The sequence below is a fragment of the Lampetra planeri genome, chromosome 26 (assembly GCF_965212315.1).
Source record: "Lampetra planeri chromosome 26, kcLamPlan1.2.h2, whole genome shotgun sequence".
Taxonomy (NCBI): Eukaryota; Metazoa; Chordata; class Hyperoartia; order Petromyzontiformes; family Petromyzontidae; genus Lampetra; species Lampetra planeri.
This window is the reverse complement of record NC_136132.1, coordinates 5,586,611-5,612,960: the sequence shown is the minus strand read 5'-3', so window position 1 is coordinate 5,612,960 and position 26,350 is coordinate 5,586,611. Positions and strand designations below refer to the sequence as shown.

Genomic DNA, 26,350 nt, shown 5'->3' with positions numbered 1-26,350 from the left:
GTAAGGTTTGTCCATTTTTTTTCCTTTCCCCCCCCCACCTTCCAGGCGTTTGTCGCCACAGGCACGAACCTGTCGCTGCAGTTCCTGCCGCCCACCTTCCACACGGAGGGACAGCGGCCGGCGCCCACGCGCGATTACGTGGACTTTGAGAGGGAGCAGGGAAAGGTGATTAACGCGCGCGCACACGCCTGCGACGACACGCTCGCGCACAGGATGCACGTAGACTCTCTCCCCCGCCCGCCCCCACCGGGAGCTGCCTCCGTTTGACCACTGCCTAAAGCTGATGTGGGAGATATCTACCCTCGAGCAATCGGGGATCGTTGACGGGCTCGAGCAGGACTTGACTTGGATATAGGAGGACTCCCCATCATTGACTTGTTCTTGATTAGGCCCTCTCTCATCTACGTACGTATGTACGTTGAACTTCGTTCACACCGTACGTAGCCAACCGTGCTAATTGGATTAGCGGGGGGGGGGGGGGGTGGAGGACAACATACTAAACACAAAAAGGAGTTCTAAAGAAATTCGTTTTCAATCTAGAATATTTGAAAGTGCATAGCTCCGGTGACTTTCCTTATATCGGAAGGAAGAGCGTTCCAGACGGCTGCAGAAGCGCATCTGAAAGCGCGCAAAGCAGTGACCGTCTTTGTTTGCTGGCCAGCCAAAAGCCGCTGCTGTGAGGAGTTTATGCGACTATGTGACCTTGCCCCCCCCGCCCCACTTTTTTCTACTCTCCTCTTTGTATTCTCCTTACCCCACTCTTTCATTCTTCCTTGCGTCTCTACTCTTACTTATTTTCCGTAGATCACTGCCAACCGTGCTATCAATGTGTGGAGACGTAAACTCCGGTTCTTTTCTCTGTTTGTGCTGTTGTTCGAAAAAAAAAGAAATTCAAAAACGTGGAGAAAAGCCCAAGTTTATCCGACAATGGAATGCAGGGACAGGTGCTTTTAGCGCAAGTCGATTTGGATGGTAGTGCCAGCATATTTACATTCCTGCATGGCCACTTTTATCTCCGCAGCCGTTGATAGTGACCGTGCCCTGAGCAAGGCAATCTTATTAAGCTTGAGGCAACATGTGAAGGGAGCTGTGGGCCAGGATTAGATGCCGGTTGCTTGCAGCATGCACGAGCACGAATTAAACGCGCTCGCTGATTTTGTTTCTTAGCGCTGCTGTGCGTTCAAACCACCAAACCGGCACGCCCCCTCTATGTAAACAGACCCACACATGCCGTGGTTACAGGAATGTACCGTGCACACCGTTTGCGCAAGGGGCAATTAAATCGTCAGTTTAATTGCTTGTGTTGTCTTGAACACCGATATACGTCAATGATGATTCGGTTGGGTGAGAATGTGCAGCCGAGGGCTGAGAAAATCCTCAATCTCTCCTCGGTGCCATCGAGAGTATTAGCAGGGTGATACATTTATAGATACACCACTATAATTATATGGGGAAATTATAGAATAAACACTTTTTTTTTTAAAAGCCTCAACGTCTCTCACCAACCTCAGTACTCTTATCAAAATATGTAAACACTCTCCTCTATAAGATATGGAGCCAGCCCTTTCACAATATTGTACGTTAAATTATCCGATGAGAAGAAATTGTAGCACATTGATCATCATTATAAATCAGTGGGGTATCCATAATTGGGTCACCCCGTTTCCAGCTTAACGTCTCTCGGTTCAATCGAGACACAAGAGAGACACACCCACACACGGCACACACTTAGAGCTGATTAACAACGTGGACAAATTGCTGCAATGAATGCAAAATTATTTTGACATTTCAATGCACTCGCGTTTCACATTCACGGGCGGTAAAATGAGACTCTGAAAAAAAAGTGCATTGTTGCATATTCTGGGGAAATTTGGCAAATTTCCACCACACTGTTCCGGGAATTTGAAATGGTTTTCACACAGTCCGCTCAAGAAGCCTTTGCCATTTGACCTGCTGTATAATGCAACGTCAGCCTTTACCACTTAGCGTCAAAGCCTCTTGCGTGGGTTTTTGAAGCCTTGGGCTCCCACTTGGGCAGTATAAGGGCGTCGTATCTGTCGGACGATCGGCCCTTGCGATTAGTCACGCGCTTGCCTGCAAGAAACAACTGTGTGCATTGACACATCTGTGGTTGTTTTTCCTGTTGTCAATACATCCTTCGGCACTGGTGGCTAAATAATTATAACTTTTAAAAAATGACTTAACGAGTTAAATTGGGAATGGATGCAAGGGTAAATAGTTATTGAGGGAAAGAGTGTTGGTCTAACTGAAGCAATGATGTGTGGTGATTTGGTGGATGTATATGACGTTTCATGGGAAGTGTCTGGTAAGACAAATATTGATTATGCTGCCTGCACCCGTGATTTGATGAATCGTCATAGGTGCTTTCAAGGATCAATTATTTTTGTCTCGTTTGGAGGATAGTTTATACCGTCTTACTCAAATGTCCCATCTTGGTTTTTTTTTCCCATGAGCCGAGTGATGTAATTTTCATGAATTGAGAACGATTGATTTTTGCATGCTAAATTCATCCTGTTTTTCCGGGGGATTAATAATAAGATGCAGTCAAAGTGGTGTAAAGACGATGCTATTATTGGTGTCTATCCACGGACGGCCGCGCGGATAACAGGAGTCATTTCCACAGATAAACGTGGATGTTGGGATTTACTGGTAGCACACACCTCTGCTGCCTCCCCTATCACGTGGTGAAGACACAAGATTCACTGCTTGCAGAACTTAATGTTTGATTGTTCAATTACATGTTCTGCTGGCTCGGGACCGGACCATGAAATCTCACGAGCAGGGTCCTAAGCGCTAGTGGAGGGGAACTTTTCCCTTGCTGGGGGGCCGAGTAGGGACCTTCAAACACCTTCCTTTGCCGGGCAACCCCACATGAACAAGCTCGCACCTCCGTATTATCCAGTAATAACGTGAAAAATAATGAGGGCTTTCTATATAACTGAGCAACACGTTGTATTGCCAGGTAAAAAATGTTCCTCTCGTATCCGAACAAGGTGGCTATTGCAAGGATGCTTGCAGTGACAAATAAATATTGTTTAATAATAATCATGTCAACTTGTAGCAAGCCGCACAGTGTCCGCTCTATCTCATAGAGAGAGAATGACTTGGCAGGGGTGAGGAGCCACAGACAAGCAGGAAGGCAGCTACGCGACGAGCCGGTGCCAACAATTGCCCAAGGTCTGTGGTCCCTCTATATATTGAGATGTTGTCGGCCAATGAACTTGTGTTTACACGCGAGAGGAAACCGGGGTGGGAGGCCTCGTGTGGCCACGGGCCGTTTGAAGTGAAGTCACGGGTCTCATTCGTCCCTTGGCCCGAAGGTTCCCCACCCCTTCACTCGTGGTTACCTGTCCTATTGTAACAACTGTCTGGCCTTGGCCATCGGTCAAGTTCGTTGCCGGTCGCATGGCCGCTGCTGTCGCTACAGCTGAGTCACAGGTGGCGTGGTGCTGCTTGCGGTGGCGGTGATCGCGGTGCAGAACGGTGGCCGCCGCGCAGTCGTGCTGTGAAGTGGCGGCCGTGCTCGCGAGCGGCGGGAGCTCCAGGGGGGGAGGGGGGGAGGGGGGGGGGGGGGCCCCGCTTAGTCACCGCCAGGAGCCGTCGTGACCGATCTCGCTCGGCGGCGGTCCCAGCTGAAAACCGCCCTCTGAGAACGCGCACGCCACTGATGGAAATAATGCCCGTAGGTACGCACCCTAGTACCGCAATGGTAATAGGGTGACGTTGTGTATTCGGTCGTGGCCATGTCCGCGTTACGTGTGTCAACGCGCATTGTATATGGGCAAAGGTAAATTAAGGAAAGCTCCGCCAGACAGCTGCAGATCACTCTGTTGGGAAAGCGCACAAATGTGGCGAGCGGTGTAAACCATTGCGCGCGTAATCGCACCCACCTTGATAGCAATGTGACTATCGGTGGTGTTGTACATTATTCTGTTATAGGCTATAAGTTATCGCAGTGCGGTGCTTGTGTTACACACGTACGTGGGTAATTTTAATATTATGTTTAAAAAAAAACCACACTCCCACTTGCAAACCGGGCCTTTGGGAATAGCGCTGATATTTTCAAGTTATAGTCCAGACCCTCGTGGTCGTCATAGCATAACAGCCGCATGTCATTTTTCTGTTATCGTAGCACAGTGCTTGAGAACGCTTACATTTGTGGGAATATTTATGCAATATATGTTTTGTATCTAATCGTACGCATATCAGTAATGAAAATATTGTAGTTAAAATAATAAATACTATGTTATAGCAATAGTGCATCTGTTACATGCACTATGTACACATATATTGTCAGCTGACAACTGCTCCTTTCAGAACGTTAATAACAGTGTTTATATATATAACAGTGCATTTACTCATAGTGCAATGGTACGATTGTGTTCTCTATTACTCTACCGTGATGTTGTTTAATGTAGAAGAGAGTTTTGCCCAAAATGGTCATAACCACCCCACAGTGCCTACATTCATACAACTGTCCGACTGATTTAAAATTGTATTTACGTGGTGGTATTGGCTTGAGGATGCCTTCATCCAGCATTGGAATGATCATGGCTGACGATGGCTGCTGCTTTTCAAATCCGATGAGTTATGAAGCTCTTTTTAATGGCATTCACGACACGGGGGGGAGGGGGGGGGCAAAGGTTGCATGGTGCGTTGTTTGTTTACCAGGGAGACTAGGTAACTTGAACCAGGTGTCTGAACACTGGATCATTGAACCTCTGTATTATTTGTTTACTGTTTTCTTGCCGACCAGACCATTGAACTAGAACTAGCAATCGTGTCCACTCATTAGCAATGCCGTGAAAAACGCCCACGTTCATGTGCTGCATAGGGTCGTACATATTTGCGGCGGTGACATGTCCTCGCGGGAGCGCGTTCATCACTTGCTGCAGAGGCTCACGGTTATAATCCAGCGGCAGCCCTGGTTATTATCGGGGGGAGGGGGGGGCATTAAGCAAAAACAAAAAAATACACGCCATCTGCTTCGCGGTGGGCGTCAAAGGTCGCGTGACGTCATTCGCAAGACTAGGCCATTGTGTGGCGGTGTCGTGGTCCAAAATTTGCAATATGTGAAAAATTACACTGGAAATTGGTCAATTGGTATATACATTGTCCCCCAATGCAAAAATTTGGCAGATCCTCCTAGTGAGGCGTGTCTGGGTAAAGAAGCATAATAATGATATTGTAATCGAGGGAGAATGTGAGCTGCTCCTTTCAGTTCTTGAAGAAGCTTCCATCGTGTCAAGTGAAACGTCAGACATCATGCCGAACGGCACGCAGGTCCCTCCGAAACCACATCTGAGAGCTACGTGAGCACATCTGGGATAACCTGTACAATGTGCAAAAAAAAAAATTCCTGATTTGTTGTTTCTCTCTTTGCGTGCTGTGTCACACAGATGCAGAGAGCACACGATGAGTATGCTTATTGTAAATTATGAAATATGCATTGTGAGTGGGTTGGCAATGCGTGAATCATACAACAGAATTTTTTTTGGCGATGAGTAATGTGCTTTGTTGCTCATGGGAGTCGTCGGATTGTGGTATCATTGGATGTGCAGTGAACCTCAATTTGTGTGATGGTGGTCGTTGAAGAGGTAACGTAAGAGAAATCGGAGCGCACTTGTACAAATGAAATTGTTAGTGTTGGAGGAACACAACAGAATGTTTAAATGCACAGCAGTTAGAGAGCACACGTGGAGCAAAATGATGAAATTGGCGGGCGAGAGAATTTGAATGATGTTGGACAGTTTAATATGATAATAAAATGCACTATACCACTGTGCCTAATGCAGAACGTTTTCAACTGGTGCACATTACCTGCAGGGACGTGGATCTGAAACACTGTCATCGAAGAAAATTGTACAAAAATTCAAAAGTGTGCAAAGAAGCATCATCAGTAGCATGGAGTGGGAGGACCCTGAGTCCACCGTTGAGTCCACTCAGGAGACACTCGGTGACACGGATCTGCCACTGACCACAGTTACGTTGCGAGACAGACAAAGGTACACGTGGATCAGAGGACACCGCAAATTAGAGACATCGTCGTGGATGTGATTGTACGTAAGTGGGGCTTGGCCAATGGACGAGGATGCTGATTGAGTGACAGCCAGGGGGGAGGGATTTGTGCCGGAGAGGTACAACGATCCGCGGAGATGGAGGGATGAGGTTAGCTCACGTGGAGTACTGCCATCACGGAATTGTGGGGAGTCACGATACCGCGAGGAGACCTTTATCCAACAGTGGATAGAACATGGCTTGTTACGAACAATACTGCAGGCGGATTTACCGTAACAATGCCGCAAATTTCTCGATTTGGGATATACATAGCAATCATCGCCACATATCGCACAACCTTGCCAGGACCCTCCTGTGAGGCGTTTGTGGGTAAACAAGCGTGAAATAATAATAACAGTGATGATTCATAGTTTCCTGCGTGTATGCAGACAGGATAGATCGCAGACAGGACAAATCACAGGCAGGATTCGGTCATCGGCCTTGCTGTTTAATAATAAATGCTCAATGTAAATGGTTGGACGATCATCAGATATGTTCATCGTGGCCCAAGAAAAAACTTGGCTTCGGTGTGTAGATTCTGGCCACCCAAGCCAGACTTGCTCCCCAATCAGGGGCCCGATTGCCGTGTAAGTGGTTACAATAGATTAGGAAGCAGAGCGTAATGCTGCTGTTGGTTGTGGTTTATTCAGATGGTGCACGTGTGTCCCGGCTGCCACAGTGCATCCAGGTCGGTCGGTTGGTCTTTGCAGGTGTGATGCTAGGCATTATTGTACTGATAATTATTATTAGAATAATTATTCTTGTTTACCCAGGAAAGCCTCGCTGAGGCTCGTGCCTCTTTCAGTAGGGGGCTCCTGTAAATTTGATTCGATATAATAAACTACTGTAAATTCCGTTCACTGATATGTAATTTTATAATGTACGTGCAATGTATGTACACTCATAAATCGTATAGAAAATGCTAATTATGCCATCTGTTAACCCAGGAAAGCCTCGCTGAGTCTGAAGACTTTTTTTCAGGAGGGGGTCCTGCTTGGGGATGTTTGGCCAATACCGTGAATGAGTGTTTGACATGTGGAAGGAAACCAGAATATCCGGAGAACACCCCACATACACGAGAGGGTGACACCCAAACACTGCCACCTCGAAGCTAAAGCCACACAACTGCTAACCTAGATTAGCTTCAGAGATCTGGTGACATCAGGTGTGTTTGCAGTGATTGGTGCGTAAGCATGTGAATGCTTTACAAAAAATAGTTGGCTGCACACATCGTTCAGGAGTGTTTATTTAACAATGGATAGATCACAACACGACAAACTTGGACTCATCTTCTTGGTTCTTTCGATAAAGTCACGTAGAATGGAAATAATAAAATAATAAAATAAAACAATAAAATAATTCTCACCTGTTCTCCACCTGAGGACGGCTGCTTGCGTTGTGGCCGAAACGTCGTGAGAATTATTTTATTATGTTTTATTTGTATTCTTTTATTATTTCCATTCTACGTGACTTTACCGAAAGAACCAAGAAGATGAATCCCTGCAGTCACGAAAGCTTTAAATCGAAAATTAAACTTGGACTCATTGTTGGTGTTCCCAACACCCTGTATCTAGCTGTCTAAATGTAACTAGTGATGCTTGCAGACACCATGGGAGTCCAACCAATACGACGGAGGCCAAACAAAACCATTTACAAAATGTTTCCTCATCATCAGACATGGTGAATCCACTGCTGGAGAAATGCCTCCCCAGGCAATCACCATCTCTCTCGCCTCCTCCAATGTAATACATTCACCTGGCCACATGCGCACGAGTTGATGTTAACGTTCCATCTCGGACATTTCTCATACATCATGGGTATTGGAATAAAAGGCAGAGCGGTCATGGTTCTGAGTACAAGAGCCAACCGTGTTGTGTTAGCATGCTATGGGAGGTACAAGAGATAACCGTGTTGTGTTAGCACGCTATGGGAGGTACAAGAGCCAACCGTGTTGTGTTAGCATGCTATGGGAGGTACAAGAGATAACCGTGTTGTGTTAGCACGCTATGGGAGGTACAAGAGCCAACCGTGTTGTGTTAGCACGCTATGGGAGGTACAAGAGCCAACCGTGTTGTGTTAGCACGCTATGGGAGGTACAAGATACAACAGTGTTGTGTTAGCACGCTATGGGAGGTACAAGAGATAACCGTGTTGTGTTAGCACGCTATGGGAGGTACAAGAGCCAACCGTGTTGTGTTAGCATGCTATGGGAGGTACAAGAGCCAACCGTGTTGTGTTAGCACGCTATGGGAGGTACAAGAGCCAACCGTGTTGTGTTAGCACGCTATGGGAGGTACAAGAGATAACCGTGTTGTGTTAGCACGCTATGGGAGGTACAAGAGCCAACCGTGTTGTGTTAGCACGCTATGGGAGGTACAAGAGATAACCGTGTTGTGTTAGCACGCTATGGGAGGTACAACAGCCAACCGTGTTGTGTTAGCACGCTATGGGAAATGGGCCGCAGTCGTACACAAAGTCGCTATGCTTGAATGAAGCTCTGTGTCGTACATCGGTTTCAAGGAAAAGCACGTATGCTAGATTCATTTTTAGAGTTTTTTTTGTTGGGTACCATGCTTCACCCATAACCCAACTCTGGTAAAGATTAAGGATTGAGCTTTGTTTAAAGCTACGACTGAATCGAAACAAATGAAAATAACCAATACGCACATGGATAAATGAACTAAGCCACCGTTGATAATTACGGACGCATTTGTATTGTTTTGTTTGACTTTCTCGGAACGGTCGTGTTTAGTGTTTACATCTCGGAGCCAAGTCGGTGGTGACTGCCCTTGGGCAAAGCAGTGCTTGTCATATTAAAAATAGCACTTGAATTCTGGGAGACTAAAACGTACTACAAAGCTTATTGCTGTGCATGCATCGCCCATGTACGTCTGAAAATGTTTGCATCTAAATTGTATAGCCCTTTGTCAATCCATTTCTGGGTGAAGGCCTCACCATGCTGTATCGGTCATTGCGGCTGTGTTGACCACCATACGCCACAATGCTGTTCACTGCGGGTCGGTCAAGGGATGTGGGGGTGGGAGCTTGAATCGGTTCAGATACCACTTCCCACTGATTTTGGCGATGGCTGGGAATTGAACTCTGGTGGCCTGGTTCGTGTATCTATGTTGAACTTCTTTCGCATCATACGTACAGCACAGCGCCCTCACCACTGCACCGCCGATCCACTTGAGCATATTTGCGTGTACCCTATACAGTCCGCACATGTATGCTGCGCCAAATGCAAATGCCCTTCTTTTGGTAAAATGTGTGACAGATTGGATGACGACAGGCTGGTATGCGTCTCTAAACTTACAATGGAGATACTTTTACAATAATTAAAATATTTTATATAGTCAATGTCTGTTCAGGCAAGAGCGTTTTTGTTCCCTCTCCCCCTCCAGCCCCCCCCCCCCCCCCAATGAATTAGGGCCGCTGCCGTGGTGCCACGGTTGGCGCGCTGGACTCGCAATCCCCGCGGGTCCACTGGTTCCGTTTCATCTCCCGGCGCGACAGATCCACCTATGAGCATGTTTATTTCATTACCGCCTCCTCTTCTGTGCGCCCAGCAGCAGCAGCAGCGTGAAAGGGTAAAGTGTGGGTAACTCCCACCTTTTTAGAGACGTCCGGCCAGTTGGTAGAATAGGCCCTGGTGCCCTCTCATCGATCCCTTCTGCAAACAGTGGCGTTGAGTGAGTGATTGCAGGGCGGCACCTCTACCGTTCACAGTTTATGGAATTGGCGAAACATCCAGAACTAGAACCCTTGTGAAACATAAGGGTCTTGAGAGTCGTTCATGCTTTCACGGAGATTTATTCAAGTGCTGTTACGATCCATTTGCACTGAACCCGGCCGAACTTTTGGCCCGTGGTTAGTCTTTTTTTTTTGTGGAAAACGAAAAAAACATTTTCCAACCGCGGTTAAGGGCCGCTTCTTTTCAATTCGAGCGATAGCTGGAAATTAAATTACTTGCCTGTGCGTTTCCAGAAAAGTGGCTCAATTAGTCTAGACTGTGGCACTGTGCGTAAACAATTTACTGCAACGAAACTCGCATTGCTACTTGCGCACTTGCACAATATCTGGACAGCACGCGCACGGTAAGCACGGCTGTATCGTTGCAGTCATCCAAACTGGGGTGTGCTTTGTAGACAAAAGCCCTTTTTGGCATTTACCTGATGGGGCTGCACCACCCATGTTGTTCTGTGTGTGTTTGTGAATCCCTACAGACTCGTTTTGTGCTGATAGTGCATCTGGTGTATTTATTTATTGCAATGCACATTAGCCTATTGTACGATTTTATGTAATATTGTCAGGTGTTGTGCACCTAACTCAGTATATCACTGTCTTAATGGATCACCTGCATGGGAAGTTTTCTACGTAAGTCTTCGCACAACAGGATGGGGCGCTTCATCTCCGCTTCTGTACCTATGATCTAGAACATATTTCCGCTTCCATCACGAACAGTGCAGTACCTTTAACACTTTGTAACTATCAAATTGCGTCGCAACATTGAACATAGGTTTTTTTTTTAAACGTGCCCGGCTGTCTGTTCAAGAAAATCTGAGATGGATTGTTGACATTGGTCCTTCATTAAAACCTTTCCGGACAGCCGTTGGTGATTAAACCGGGAAATGATAGTCTCACCCCGGCCACCAGTGACTCATCAAAGTACCATCATGATTGATTTATATTCTGCATTTAATATGCTTAAATTCCAGCTCTGTTTGACTATTATTCCACGAACTTTGCTCTCAGTGGCAGAGCAGGTGGGAAACTGCAGCCCCCTGTTCATGTGGGGGCAAAGGTCACCTGAAGGGATCTCAAGAGAAATCTCCCCGATATCCGCTGTCGCAAATGGTCGCACTGCCCTGCGAGACTTCCGAGTGACGCAGATAGCACGATTGAGATAGCATTGAGGGGGAAAAGATTATCTGAGCTGAGTCCTGCAAATAAAAGGAAAAGGTGCGGCGCTGCAATCGTGTGCTCACGAGACTGCTGGAGGAACGGCCCTCGTTAGAGGGCAGCTCTTGGGAGCACCTTCAGAGGATATTTGGCCTACTCTTCCGCGCTGGCCAGAAATTTTGAAGCGTTGGGAGTACCCACATTTTATCCCATCACACAATTTTCTGATAGGCTGTGGTGTCGTGGTGGCGAGATGTTAACTACCTCGCCTGGTATGCAGTAGGTTGTGGGTTCGATTCCGACCTTGACGCCTGCTATATATTTGGAGTTAGCATGTTTCTCTGGGTCCTCCGGTTTTCTCCTCCACATTGAGAATCAACGTGCGCTTAGAGTATTTGGCTACTATAAATGTCCACGCAATAAGCCACTTAGTTGAGCAAAAATTTGTGGCCAGGTCGCTTCTAAAAAAGAGCTGTGGCCCTTACCTGGTAAATTAAAAATAGTTTAAATAGTTTAGTGTCCCGAATTGATACTGCAGGGTGGACAAAAGGTGGGGGTGGGGGGGATTCAAGAAACGTGGCCCATTGTTTCAACGGCCGAGCGTTGCGAGATCGAATTTAAACAATCCGACCCCTGGAGCAAGTCCAGTGTTGCTGAACCGCTGTGACATCGTCGCCGATGGTAGGTGGCCGTGAGCTTGCCCCGTCAAACTCGTGCCCCGATAAACTCGTGCCCCGTTCACGCGGAGGAGGCGGGGGCGCCTCCATAGAGTCCACCCCCCCCCCGCCCCCCCAAACGCGTCGCGAATTTGGCACGGGCGCGTGGCGGCCGTGAAAGTCGCCGCTTGTCTGCCTGTGCGCGGGGCAGCTCCTCTGCGTGCTGGAATGCTTCGGTCGCGATGGGCCCCCCCCCCAGTCTCCTGATAACAGGAATTTCTTGTTCCTCGTCAGCGGGTTTTAATGAGAACAAAAAAAATAACTGAATGCACGCGCGCGTGCGAGCGAAACGTATATAAAATGAAATAAAAATGGAAGAGAAAACAAAACGCGAGTGTGGAAGTTTCCAGGGCAGACGCCGCCGCCATGCACGTGTGCAAAAATACAAAGGCGGTGGGGTTCGGGGGGTTGCCCGCTGTTCTTACGCGAACAAATGAAAATAATTATCTGGCGCGTGTGTTTTTGTTTGAATGATCTTTAGTTGTTGGCACGTTGTCGTACCCCCCCTGCCCCCCCTTGTAACTGTTGCTCCTGAAATGCCCGTCGTTGTATTCGGTAACGCGAACATCTGGAAAGGTGTGGGGGTCGGTGCGGCGATTGACGCACTGCGCTACACTCACCCAGCCACCCGAGGTTTGATTCCACGTCACGGCTGACATCGATGGCGCATCGAGTGACATCTGCACCATCACTGAGCGACCATCCCACCCCCCACTTCACACAATCCCTCACAGAATCAAGGTGGTGAAGTATAGTCAAACAACCTGTAGTTTGGGGAGGCTCTCATCCAGCAGTGAATTGAAAAACGGCTGCAAAAATATGACTTCGCTATTTTCTAAAGTGCACCATATCTCTAATGCTTTCGGCTGTAGGTAAATTTTATGACCTTGACCGATTACATTTGACCTTGACTGACAAATTGGAAATACGTCTGACTCGCAGCGGAATGAGGAGGAGGAGGTTCTCTACAAAGTGTCTTCATCGTAACCTCATTATTATTGCTGAGCATTTGTGATTATTACCTTGATCTTCGCAGACAAAAGCAAGGGGAGGGTATATTTGCTTAAGGCGTTTCACAAAAGCCACGTGTGTGTGTGTCTGTGCGCGTTTTGTGTTTGGAGTTGGGGGTGAAGGGAGTTGTCGCATAAGTTGGGTGTCGGGCGTGAGACTGGAGACAAGTTGTGACATTCATGAATGGCTCGCTCCGTGGCCAGACAATGTGTCACTTTGCAGGCTCTCGCTATGTCTGCTCGGGGGAGGAAAAAAAACAAACAGAATCCGAGAGCGCTCCAATCAAGAGCTAACGGAATAACATAAAACCCCATCCTTGGCCACAACCCACATGGGGGGCAACGCATAAATTGTCTCTGCAATTATGATGAAATAGTTGTATGTCGGATTGAGAATGACTTGACGAGTCTAGAGAGATTGGAGCCAGAAAGATGTGGCACTGCTTTGAGCATATTGGCACAAGGGGGAAAGTGGAAACAAATGACGAAATGTGTAGTCGACACCTACGGGCCATTTGCCCATGGATCGTGATGATCATGATGTAGGTTTGGTGATGGGGTGGGGGGTTGGATTTAGAATTGCTATACTGTACGAACTCAAAAAAAAATATGGACCTCCGTTTTGCTGCGAAACTTGTTATACGAGGTCATGGTGACACCGCAGGGAAAGAAAACGCAATCTCGAACGTCCGATGCTTTTTTTTAGATGTCCACGGTGCGATGAGGGTATCCCGTCCGTGCAATACGGTATCACCGTACCTTTACATTGAACACCGGTCGATCGTCGGTTAATGCCGATGTTCGAAGGCTCGCTCGTTCGCTAGCTCGTGCAAAGTGTGGAATGCAGTCGGAGCAATAAACCTCCCAAGTGCCAGCCCAGCGTTGAAAAAAAATTCTGCCGCAGGTCGTCGTTGTCATCTGCCTGAATGGTCAAGTGCCTCTTACAAAGGACACCCCCCTCAGAGCAGCCACAGAGGCTGCTATGGTCCACGGGCTGCCAATGCATTGACACATTTGTCATCGTGATAATGAAATATCATGTCGATGCAATTGAACATTTGAATGTAGGGAACGAGTATTACATTATCTCTATTGATCCCGGCCTCCGGTCATGTTGCTGTAATCCTTTTCTCATATTGATACCGTGTATTTATAATATATATGTTCACGTGTATTATAAACTCATCCATATATATGCATGCATGTAGTATACCCATGTGTATAATGTATGCAGACTTGTGCAGAGTGTCTCATCCAGGGCATTGATATCACTTCAAACCTCCTTTATTTAAACATCAGCCTTTAATACAACTGAGCCATTTATGAAACCCAGCAGGCCTAAGAGAAATGTTGTGAGGACAGTCCTCCCCCCTCAACGACTCTAAACGAACACACGTGCTCATATAAAAACAAATTGGACACTGCAGTCCTTTAGAAGAAGTTCTATATGAATTTCAAAACCCTGCTTTTGCACTTCCACGGCCGTCTGGAACGCTCTTCCCTCCGACATGAGGAAGCTACTGGAGCTGTGCACTTTTAAATCTAAATTGAAAACTCATTTCTTGAACTGCTTTTTGTGTTTAGCTTGTTGTTCCCCCCCTCCCCCGCACCTGCGTTTAGCACGGTTGGATATGTACAGTGCAAAAGAAGTTCAACGTACATACATTTGAGTGTTCTAACCTCCAAAGTTTTAAAACCCGAAGCGGGGTTTGCACGCTTATGACAGGGCATGACACCCTGTGCACATGGAGAAGTGGGTGTAGTTGAATCGCGAGCGTGTCGGTGCGTGCCATCACAGTTTAATAAAAATGCCAACATGCAAAAGTGAACCCCCGTTGCTCGTGTGTCCGAAGGAGCCAGAATTTCCCTCCAAGTCGAATCGTGGTTATCTTTTCGCAAATCCCGCAGCCCGGGAGGTTTTTTTGCTTTCACGCAAGTGGTGAGTCTTATCGAGCGTTGTCATGCTCACAATCTGCAGTTGTGCACCCAGAATAATTTGCTTTCAAAAATAACCAACGCCATTGGCAGTAATTTTTGTTTACAAAAATAAACTTTTACTAAAATGCACCCACTCGTCTGTTTTTCCACACGGTACTGTGCGTAGTAGCATTGGGAGCCGTGTTTTTGCCTAAATTATTATTTTGCTGTTAAGCGATGTAAATTGAAATAAAGAATTCTATAGGCATGAGGCGGATTTATTAAGCCTAGATTTTCGTGACTTAAAAAATAACTCTAGAAACTAATCCTGAAATGTTTTTTTTATATCTAAAACTGATGCCCAATAACAGATCCCTTTCTCAGTCTCAATTATGTTATATAATGAAGGAAAACGTTTTTCTAGTGGGATAAGATTTGCAAATTCGCACTTTGTGGTCATGATACACTCCTTGTAATCCACCGACTTGAAGGCGGGATTGGTGGACCACGCAGAGATTCGAGCCAGCTTGAGAAAATACTTGCAAAGTAGCAAGCTGGTGCCGATAAGGAAGCAGTAGAGCAACGAGGTCCCCACCCTAACTGTTTAAGTTTGAATGATATCCTCTCATGTAGGTGGGGTTTCTCCTGCAACTGTGCTTTTTCTCTCTCTCGCATACATTGACCAACCATCCCAAAGCAAAATGCTCCTTTTCGACGAGCCTTGGCACTCGGTGATACTTTCGTGGGTAAATAAATGAGTCTATGCAACAAACGAGATATGTCATGGGACCTCCTTTGCCAGTACCAAAATATACTAATAGGGTTTTTCCCCTTTTTTCTGGCAACAAAACTGACACCTTTTGCAAGGAGTCACGTTTACATTAACCACAATACTTGCAGTCAAATGCAAACAAAAAACAATACTCTGATGTAGCTGCTCACCCTGAGCTCTCATTACTCTGATAATGCGTTGTCTTTGAACTGTGCGCCTTTTGGCGTCATCTGGTCGAACACCATATGAGACTAGGCTCTAAAGAAAGCTGTCTCTGGTGTGGACCAATCAGTTTCAAGGACAATGCATAAATTATCAGAGTATTGTTTTTTGTTTGCATTTGACTGCAAGTATTGTGGTTAATGTAAGCGTGATTCCTTGCAAAAGGTGTCAGTTTTGTTGCCAGAAAAACGGGGAAAAACCCTATTAGTAAACGAGATATCCTTTCAATGCATGTCCAAACGTAGAGAGATGCATTCTCGGATCGCGAGAGGTTGCGACGGCTTGATGTAAGGCCTTCATCCAGCAGTGGATTAACCATGCCAGAGATGGTGATGACGACGACGACGTCGAAATGTGGTCGGTGTGCTGAACGTTTCGTTTGGCCTCCGCGGAGGGAGGAGGGTGACGTGGCTTGCAGTGCAGCGAGACGGATTCCGCTATTCATTTCCTGCGTTGCGTGCGATGCAAAGCGGCGGGTGCTCGTAAAACCGAGCCGAGCGGTGTGCGTGCGGAACAAAATGAAAGCCGTCCTATTCATTGACAGCAGCACCGCTCTTACTGTTGCCTCACTTACACGCATAGCAAGAATGGCACATTCTACGTAGGAAAAAGACGACGCGCCATAAACGTGTGCCTCGTGTCAATAAACCTAGACGCACACAAGCACCTAACCGAATTATAAGATACACTCTCCAGATTTTTGTTTGTAAAATAGAAAAAAAGTACGATAATCTGCAAAATGCGGGAGTAATAAACAAAAAGTCGACCCGTAAATTTGAACCATCCCCAATATATAAAAATAACTATTAGAGATTTATTTACATTTTAAAAATATTTGCCGATGTAAATTGAATGAAGCGCTTCTGAACATCCAACTTGCCGTTTTTTTCCCTTCCCCTCTCCCCCCCCTCTGCGTTGGAAAACATTGAGTCGCGCGTTGGAAAAAATGTTGTGTCGCGCATTAAGGCGCCCCCGCCAAAGCAGCAGCAGCCGTCCTGGATCGAGAGGGAGGGAGGCAGGCGCGTGTCCGCTCCCACCGGGCGCGTTTTAACGGAGGGGGACGCGGCATTCGCGCGCAAAAGCCCTCTTGAACAAGCGGTTGGCGGAAATTACTCCGGGCTGCAATTGGCGCCGTGTTGAGTCCAGTGCACAAAGGGGGCTTCGACTTTCTTCCGGAGGGCTCTACACCTCAGTGATCGGTTGCGAGAGATCGGTTGCGAGCGATCGGTTGCGAGCGATCGGTTGCGTGCGACCGATCGCTTACGCATGGACGTCTCGGCGACCGGGAGAAGTCCATGTAAAAGCGGGCAATTAATTTGCCTGATTTCGTGAACGGTTACCTACGTGCAGTGCGGTGGCTTCTGAACCTTTTTTTTCCCACTCCGGCGGCACTCGAATTTGGGCCCGAGTGGTCTGGGTGAAGATCGTGGGGTGGGGGGGGGTGCTGACGGGCCTGTCTTTTGTTGCACTGCGCTGTGACCAATGGGGAGGGGAGGGTGGAGGTGAGGGGGTGGAACGGCCACTGAACGGCACGAGGGAGGAAGGTTTGTCTGTCGCAGTTTGCGAACAGCGAGGTTCATTCCTTTCCTTTAATTCCATAAGCACCGCGGCACATCTGGCATACCGGTTGTGAAGTGCTGACAGCACAACTACTTTTTTACTCATTGATTGTCAATATAATACCTTCTAAAGTCTCATCTCCATCCGCCCTGGTCATTCCACTGCTAGATGAAGGCTTCCCGAAGTAACTGCCACCGCTCGCGATTCTACGATACATTGCTTGTACAATGTCTCATGTATAATATAAAAAACAGGGCACAGTAGCTGTAATAATAAGTAACATTTTTAAGGCAAAAGATGTGTATTTTGTACTATTCCTCGTAACCTCAGTTTAAAATTCACACTGCAGTTCTCTGTTCCATGTTTGTGCAAATTCTCATTTTGAAACTAATTTAGTATCAGCCACGTAGAGGCACCCACGTGTTTGTTGCTTGGACCCACTATGAAAACAAAAATTATAACTGTGCACAGTAATTACAGGCATGGGTGCAGACATTGGCATGATTGTTGTTCTTAGTTACAAAGCAGATAAGTGCGTGAAAAGCAAAATGCAATACGGAAAAGGAAAGTTGCTGATAAAGAAGAACTTCTGGCCCAGTCCATCAACCGCTACCGTCTTGGGTCGTGCAACCTCCACTCGCACAACACCCTCGAACCTCGCACACGTCCCGACGAGAACACACGTGCAGTACAATACCCAAACTGCAAGGGAGACCTTGGGTTCATGCATGTTACACTTCACTGCTGGATGAGGGCCTTTCCTGTGTGTGTGGATGGATCATGATCCTTTCCTGTGTGTGTGGATGGATCATGATATTTGACTATACTGGTCAAATGCCGGTTTGTTCATTGTGGGGGTGGGTGGGGAGTACAGTACAACAACGGATTTCGTTTCCTTGTCCTCTGCTGCTCACCACGTGGCATCGTAAGCCCCATTACAATCCGAAGCTCACCCAATCTAAGCCCCATCAAGTCTCAACCCCGCTTAGCGTCCAGAGATGCGGTCGTCATCAGACCTTGGATATGAAACCTTGTATTGACGATATTCGGTGTACAATACAGTGGCTTTGTTAAAATAACCTCTGTGGCCCTGTCAACTTATTAGCCCTTAAACTTCGCTAATTCACAACCCACCCCCCACACCACACACGCAGCAACCCTCCCACCACCCCCCCTATGTTGGCTGCTTACGGATGTGGCGAGGAGTGATGGGGGCTGCGATAAGACGGGGTGGGAGCCAGCACAGGAAGGAAGTTGCCCTATGCCTGCGCCGTTGTTGCTAATAAGTGCTGTTTGGACGGGTTTCTAAAACAAAAAAGATTGCCCCGTAAAAAAGTGGAGCTTCGCAAATAAATTAAAAAAGTAGGAAAAAGAAACGCACACCCAAATGAAAATCTCCCAACCCGTGGCTCGCAATGACAACTCATCTTGAAGAAGACGGGCAAAACATCGCGTTAAACCTTTCCCCGTGCTCAAGCCATTTGTCCCTTTGTGCGATAGCGGTGCCGTGTTTTTTTGAAAATCAAAGTTTCCTTATTAAGAAAAGCCACAATAGCATGAATATTGTACACCACGCGTGTGCTTGCCATTTTGGAGCTCTGCATTGGTGGCAATAGACCACTCGATGGTTTAAACGAGGACTGCACGCGGTGCGTGAACATCGCAGCACTGGGGAGACAAAGGCGGCCGGGCGTGTTTCTGGCCACACCATTCCCCCGAGCCCCGGGCATTGTGCCAGCCTTCACATGTGCCCCCCAACAGCACATGTGCCCCCCAACAACAACAACCGCCATTCGCCACTAAGTGGCGGTGACGTCACCACGACGCTTGACCCAGGCCATGTGCACCTTGAGGCTACCACGTGAAGTGTCGAATGCCCGCTGGCAGGAGGTCACAGGGCAGACCCAGGTGCCTCGGGTCGACTGACTGAGATGACCGAGATGACTGGCTCGCCAACAGCACATGTGCTCACCAACAGGTTATGGGGCTATACGAGGAATCGTTGTGCGTGTGTGCGTACTCTGTGTGTCTACGTATCTCTCTCGTACCATTTTTCTTTCATTATTTGTTAATTTAATCATTTTTTTAAAATCCTTTATATTAAGTTCACTTGCTTGCTTGCGTGCTTACGACCGTGCAAATCTTTCGGTCGTTTTTTAACCCACTTACCGTGATCCAATCGAGCTGACATTTTGCACACAGACTCGTTGTGCGTGACAATTTATTTTCGTGAAATTTTTTTCAAAAATTTTACACTTTTTAGGAAAAAAAGAAAATTATATTTAATTACCAATTGCTTAATGGTGGCAGGCAATCATCTGACCCATAGGTGGCAGCCATCTCAAGCCAGAGGACGAGAGGACTCTAGCCGCCACGCATATAAAGGAATTATAGTGAAAAACTTTGTTTTTAAATCCTTTATATTAAGTTCGCTTGCTTGCTTGCTTGCGTGCTTGCGTGCTTGCTTGCTTGCTTGCGTGCTTGCTTGCTTGCATACGACCGTGCAAATCTTGCGTTCGTTTTTTAACCCACTTGCCGTGATCCAATCGAGCTGACATTTTCCACACATACTCGTTGTGCGAGACAATTAATGTTCGTGAAAAAAATTCCCAAAATGTTACACTTTTTAGGCAAAAAAAATTATTTTACATATATTCAAATAGAACTCATTCATGGCTTTGGCTGAACGTCACAGTATAAGAGCCCAGAGCGTAACCCCTCCACAGGCCGTGGCGGAGTAGCGCAGTTGGTAGTGCCCTCGCTTCCCATGCCAAAGGTCGCGGGATCAATCCCCGCGTCCTCCACAGGCGAATATATTTTTAAATCCATATATATTAAAATCGCTGCCACGCATATAAAGGATTTATAGTGAAAAACTTTGTTTTTACGGGTTATACTTATTACGGGTTAATTTTTTCTCTCCCGGCAACCGGCGCTCAAGTTGGTAATGAATCATGATGTACTCAAATCCGCCCCATCCTTTCCCCTTGTCGCTGCAACACGCGTGGATGCCGCGGCGACTATTATTTCTCGTTTCATGTTGTCGCGTTGCGAGAGACCAGCAGCGAACAGGGCAGCCGCGGGTGTAAGTCGCTTGGCTTCAGCGGCGATATCTCGTTGCTGATGATTTTTTTAGTTTCCATGTCGCGAAGGCTACTTAAGCTCACGGCAAATTGCGACAGTCTGGATTTATATAGCTCTTTGTGACGGGGCCTTTTAAATTGTGTAAATACAAATGGAAGAGGGATGGGTTTGGTGGGTGGGTGACATTCCATTGTTTATTAGTTTACAGCTGCACGGGAAACTTGTATTTCATTGGGTGGGGGGGTTACTCTTCTTCCGTTTGCCTGTTATTGTCGTGCGAGATGAGAAACGGATGGCACGGGCGAAGAAGAGGCCGCGGCAAATCGAGACACGGGTGGCGTGAGATCTTTTTGTAACTTTCGGAGGCTCGCGCGCCTCCTCCTCCTCTTTGCTCGACGTTTCGAAACGGGGGTCTCAAATCCGCACCGTCGCCGACAAAGGAGAGATCGGCCGGGGTGGGGGGGGAGAGTCCGGCCGATGTACGCGCCAAAGAAATGATTTGGGGAACGCCCCGTTGCTGCACGCTGCTGCTGCTGCTGCAATTTGAATCGTCTGGCGTTCCCAGCCACTGAATCATATAGACGAAGAGAGAGAGAGGCGCCTTCAATTTGCCCCACCCCACCCCCACCACCTTTAAAAAAAACGCGACGCTCGCCCCCAAGAAGCGTGTACCATCGCGAACTCTACAAAGACAACTTCACGGTTGGATCGGGCAGCGTCGTCGTTGAATAATCAATAATGGATTTGGACGCTTTGAAAACGCACGCGGTTGCCTGCAAAGCACCTTTTAATAAGGGCACTCCTTTAATGTCACAGTGCGCGCCTGGGGTTTTTTTTGGGTGCGCGCGTGCGTGTGTTCGCAAACGGCTCGCAAATTGGCGCTAATCAGATTAACGGGAATAAAATTTAATCATCGCTGTTGTTAGAAGGAGAGAGATGGAGAGGGCTCGGGTGGTGGTGGTGGTAGTGGTGGTTGGGTGGGGGAGACACCGGGTCGCTGTACCCGGAGGCTTACTCATGCCCGCTCGGCTTGTAATTACCGTCTAGACCGCGTGTGTGTGTGACCGTGGGCCGAGTGGCTCTTCGCTCGTTAAGCCACGTGCAGGAGACGGGACGTCGGGGGGGGGGGGGGGTGCCGAGGTAGGGCGCGTGTTTGCGCCGTATGACTCAGTGGAGAGAGGGAGATCAAAGCGGCCGCTGTGGCGTTTGATGATGATGATGGTGGTGGCCTTTAGTGTGTGCGACTACGGCGGACGGACGGGGGGGGATCAGAGAGGCAGGAGTTTGGTGTGGATGCGTGAGTGGCTGGGGGTGGGGGGGGGCTCATCGTCTTTGTAAGATGCTGAGGAGAGAGGTGGGGGGGGGCCTCTATCGCCCTGACACTTACAGCAAATTGCCTTGTCGCTACCGTGCGCTGCCCCCCCTCTCTCTCCACTCCCAATGGCAATACGGAGCGATGTGATGGCAAAAGAAACGGCGCTCCCTCGTATAGTAGAAACGGTGCTGCCTGCGAGCTTTCAACTCAGCATCGCCAATCGTGGTGGATGGGAGAGCGAGTGGGGAAGTCTGCCGAAGCAATTTGAGAATATCGAAAAAGCATTCGTTAGCGGTGGTCGACCAACTTTACAGGCCTTTGGTTCTTTCGGTAAAGTCACGTAGATAAATAATTTTAAAATATAAAAACCAAAAATCAGTACTCTGGTTCTTTCGGTAAAGTCACGTAGGTATAAAAAATATAAAAACCAAAAATCCATCCTCCTTTGGTTCTTTCGGTAAAGTCACGTAGATAGAAAAAAAATAATAGATCACGACGTTTAAATCGCCACACAAGCAATCGTCTTGAGGTGGATTGCTTGTGTGGCGGTCGGAACGTCGTGATCTTTTTATTTTTTCTACCTACGTGACTTTACCGAAATAACCAAAGAGTATAAAAACCAAAAACTCACGACGTTTATATCGCAACACAAGTGGTTGTCATCAGGCGGAGGTGATGACGACCGCTTGTGTTGGCTCTATGGAGGCCCGTCCTTTAGCGATGAGTCGCTAACAGGGCTGGTCGTTAAGAGGGCTTCTCGAGAAGATGGATTCTGGCTTAGCAATCATTGGAAAGACGTAATAAACCATTTTGATACACATTAGGGTAGGTAGAATAATACATAGTGTTATGTTGAAATGTGGTTTATTGCAATACAGTATATAATTTAATGTTGGGTTTTTCTATGGCAGTATATAGTACGGTATATGCTCGGTTGATGTAAGAGAATAAAGTTTAGATGGAAGCATATTATATAACTTTTACGACGTAGAATTGTAATGTATTACTTGCTGTTAGTAACTCAGCTTATTGTAGAGTATAGTAAGTATACTGATGGTGCTATGCAGTTTATATTTTAGTTTTTTGTATGTAGTTTATACTTTAGTTTTCTACGGTGTTGTTTAGTAACTGCAGCTACATATCATTGGCATTCCTTTCCTTTGTTAATGCTAATCCCTGCACCCCCCCTTGGTGCTCTTGATCCTGCATAGTGCGTGGGCATGGTATGACTTTGAAGCCCCCCCGCCCCCTGCGCATTTCCCATGTATATGCTAAATTCCTCTTGATATGCACATTCTTTTTGTTAAGGCGCTCTTCTCCCACCCCCAACCCAGCTTATATGTAAGCTCCTAGCTTGGATTGTCTCATTCTTCACCTGAGGACGGCTGCTTGCGTTGTGGCCGAAACGTCGTGAGAATTGTTTCATTTTATTATGTTTTATTTTTATTATTTTATTACTTCCCTTCTACGTGACTTTACCGAAAAAACCAAGAAGAGGGCTTCTCCTGTATGCCTGAGATAATATTCTTGGTTCTTTCGGTAAAGTCACGTATAAAACATAATACAATTCTCACGACGTTTCGGCCACAACGGCTGCTTGCGTTGTTGCCGAAACGTCGTGAGAATTTTATTATGTTCTATTCTTATTATTTTATTATTTCCCTTCTACGTGACTTTACCGAAAGAACCATTAATATGAATCCCTGCAGTCACGAAAGCTTTAAATCCTGAGATAATGTTAATGTGGATATATAGCGCAAACTGTAGGAGTAGAAGCGGTGGAGAGGGGACACTGACTGGGTAGATCGTGGTGATGTGCGTCATCCAGGGTTTCGAGTAGAAGTTCAAGAGGTGTATTGTGCTCGTAGAGAAGGGTTTTTTTAAAAAATGAAATACGAAAACCACTTAGGAAAATTAAAGAGGGACTGTTATTAGATGGGCGTTTGAGACGGCACTAATGGCTGCATTACTGTACAGATCAGAGAGCTGGGTCCATCATACTGTTTGGTTCTTTCGGTAAAGTCACGTAGGTTAAAAATAAAATAATCACGACGTTTCGATTGCAACACAAGCAATCATCATCAGGTGTGAAAATCACAGCTAGAACATTTTCACTTTCGTAAAAAAAATTCACTTTAGTAAAACATTTCTAGCTGTGATTATTTTATTTTATTTTGTACCTACGTGACTTTACCGAAAGAACCAAAGAGTATGGATCCTTGCAGTCACAAAAACTTCAAATCTAGAATGAACAGAGAGCTGGACTTTTAACAGAGCATCCAGAAAAATAAACTTCGGTCCTTTCAAGAGAGTTGCGTTCGATGTTTGGTAACCGAACGGCAGTATACGTTACACAACTTTGATGTTCTGAACGAATGCAAATGACAATAAAGCGTTGTTGACGTCATTACAAAGAGGAGGTTTGCGATGGGTGGGTGGTGGGACACGTGATTGGCCTAAACATTCAAGAATAATCTTTTGTTGACAAGTCTGGAGACTCTGGAGATAAATGAATAAGTGTAACATGTCTCTGCAACTGTTGCGCCATCATTTCATGTCAGAAATGAGATGCGTTGGACGAGGTTTCCGTTCTAGACCTGCAAGAAAAACTAAATTTAATAAACTGCATGAAATAAGACCCTAACCCAAACCATGCTGAGAAAATAGCCATAGCTCAGGCCAAAATTACCTTGCAATAAGAGCACTGGCTATTTACAAAACTTATCCGTCTTGAGTTTATTTTCTCAAACCAACAGTCGACGTGCAATAATTCAAGAGCTCTGTTCACATATTTGAGCCAGGGATACCTCTGTAAGAAGAAAACATTTTTCAGTATAATTTCATATCACTCGTGTGATGTACATAAATGATGTCACATTTTTAATCTGGGTCGATCGGAGCACGAGGCTCTGCAACGTTATTGTCCGTGTTTCCCATTGTGCAGCTAATCAATGTCAGTCGGTGTGTGAGCACGTGTGTGTGCACTCTAACTCACGATCATCAGCGTAATCGCTGTATGTGGAAACTTGTATAGGCCACCAGAGGTACAAGACCAAGGCATAATTAAGGCTTATGGGCTCTTCCCATTGATCTCATTAATGGCAGTTGTAAAGTAAGTTTGTATGTTTTATGGGGCCAAATGATTTCCGCAAAGTGAAACTCGCATGTTGTATTCCTTGTACCAAGCCTCCTGGAATTCTGCGTCATGCTAACTCTGACGAAAAATTCTGCCGTGCGTGCGAGTCTTGTGTGCACGATGAGGCTTAAACAAAGCTGCCACATCTGCAACAGCAGAAAAAAAAACACATTAATCACGAAATAGCAACAGTGGAAATGATGATCACCAAAATTTGGGTAGAGGATCAGCTCAATGAGTGTTAATGTTTTCTTGCACACAATGTATTCCTAAACTGATGTTTACATATTATGCAATTCAAAATGGTAACTATTAATATAACGAGTATAATAATATACATTAGGAAACTCTATAATACAATGTGAATCCAGTGATATTGCTGAAATATTTTTGTTCTTCATTGGCATAAATACATTTCTGTAAATGTTTAAAATCAAACTGGCGATTCAATATAATGCAATATTACACCGTGAATGAAGATTTTTGTAACGGTTTTATTGTCCCATGTTATTTTAGAGCAGCAATTAACCAGTGTCTTTCCTGGATCGACTCAAAATGATTTCTTGCATCTGGGGTCATGACCTCCTGAACGTTATAATTTTCCGTTGATACGAAACACGTCAAGCCGTGGCTTGTAATTACACTACCCTCCAAACTAACTGCAATCAAGTGTCCAAAAATTACGATAATTATCATGAGTTATTCGACGTTTCCTGGCAAAAATAATGCATTCCACTTTTATGTTTCCTACATCCATAGCTAACCTCAATGTTGTTTATATTGTCCGTACTGCAGTTATTTATTTAACAATTACCGTCGTTTATTAGATTATAAAAGATCCGGGAAATGTCAATTTTGCATCTTGTGCATTTCTACGGAGGATGACCCTAAAATTGCAAGAATAATTATTGCACATTAACATAATCCGCTATTTATAATTTCAGAATCGCGTCCACCTTTCACACGCGGAGCAACGTCGAGCGGCTAGCTCGCTGAACCGCTAATCTCAATAGGCCCGGTTTAATTCCTTTCGATGCACACCCATTGTTCACCTGTTCTGCGTCTCTTTTCGGCCAGCTCAGCCTAAAACGAGAGCCTGTTACAGTGAGCAGAGCATCAGCAATGTGAAGATGTACGTGGCTGAGCACACCGCTGCGTTTGTCTCCACAGTTCCGCTGCTTGCATGTGCTCGCCTTAATAGGCGCTCGCTAGCAGCACGTGTCACCTAATTTCACCTCTGTAAAAAAAATGGCATCTTAGTCTACGTGTAAATCTCGGTGCGTTGGTTGCTGCTTATCCGAGGTGCCGTTCCTGACCGCAACCGCTCTTCATCTTGTATGAATGTTGGGTAAACACGATTTAATTTACTACTTTATTTACCCAAGAATGTCAGTGTGTAATGCGCGTGACGTCACTTCATGTCGACCAGCCCCCCTAATTAATAATCATCGGGTGACGTCACTCCACATGGAGAACCCCCCCCCTCATTAATAATCATGATCAGGTGACGTTTACTACATAGAACACCCCCCCTCATTAATAATCATGAACAGGTGACATCCTCCAAATGGACACCACCTCTCATTAATAATAATTAGCGGGTGACGTCACTCCACCCTCATTGTCAACTTACAACCC

General features: G+C 46.3%; 1 protein-coding gene across 3 annotated transcripts in view; it reads left to right on the top strand.

Annotated features, from left to right (window-relative positions):
• LOC144727623 (core-binding factor subunit beta-like) overlaps positions 1-26,350 on the top strand; it is a 74,716-nt gene that overhangs the window by 12,860 nt on the left and 35,506 nt on the right. For all 3 annotated transcript variants that reach the window (XM_078606577.1, XM_078606575.1, XM_078606578.1), the window contains exon 3: positions 46-165. In XM_078606577.1, the coding sequence (XP_078462703.1) occupies positions 46-165 (120 nt within the window). The remainder of the gene's footprint in view (positions 1-45; positions 166-26,350) is intronic.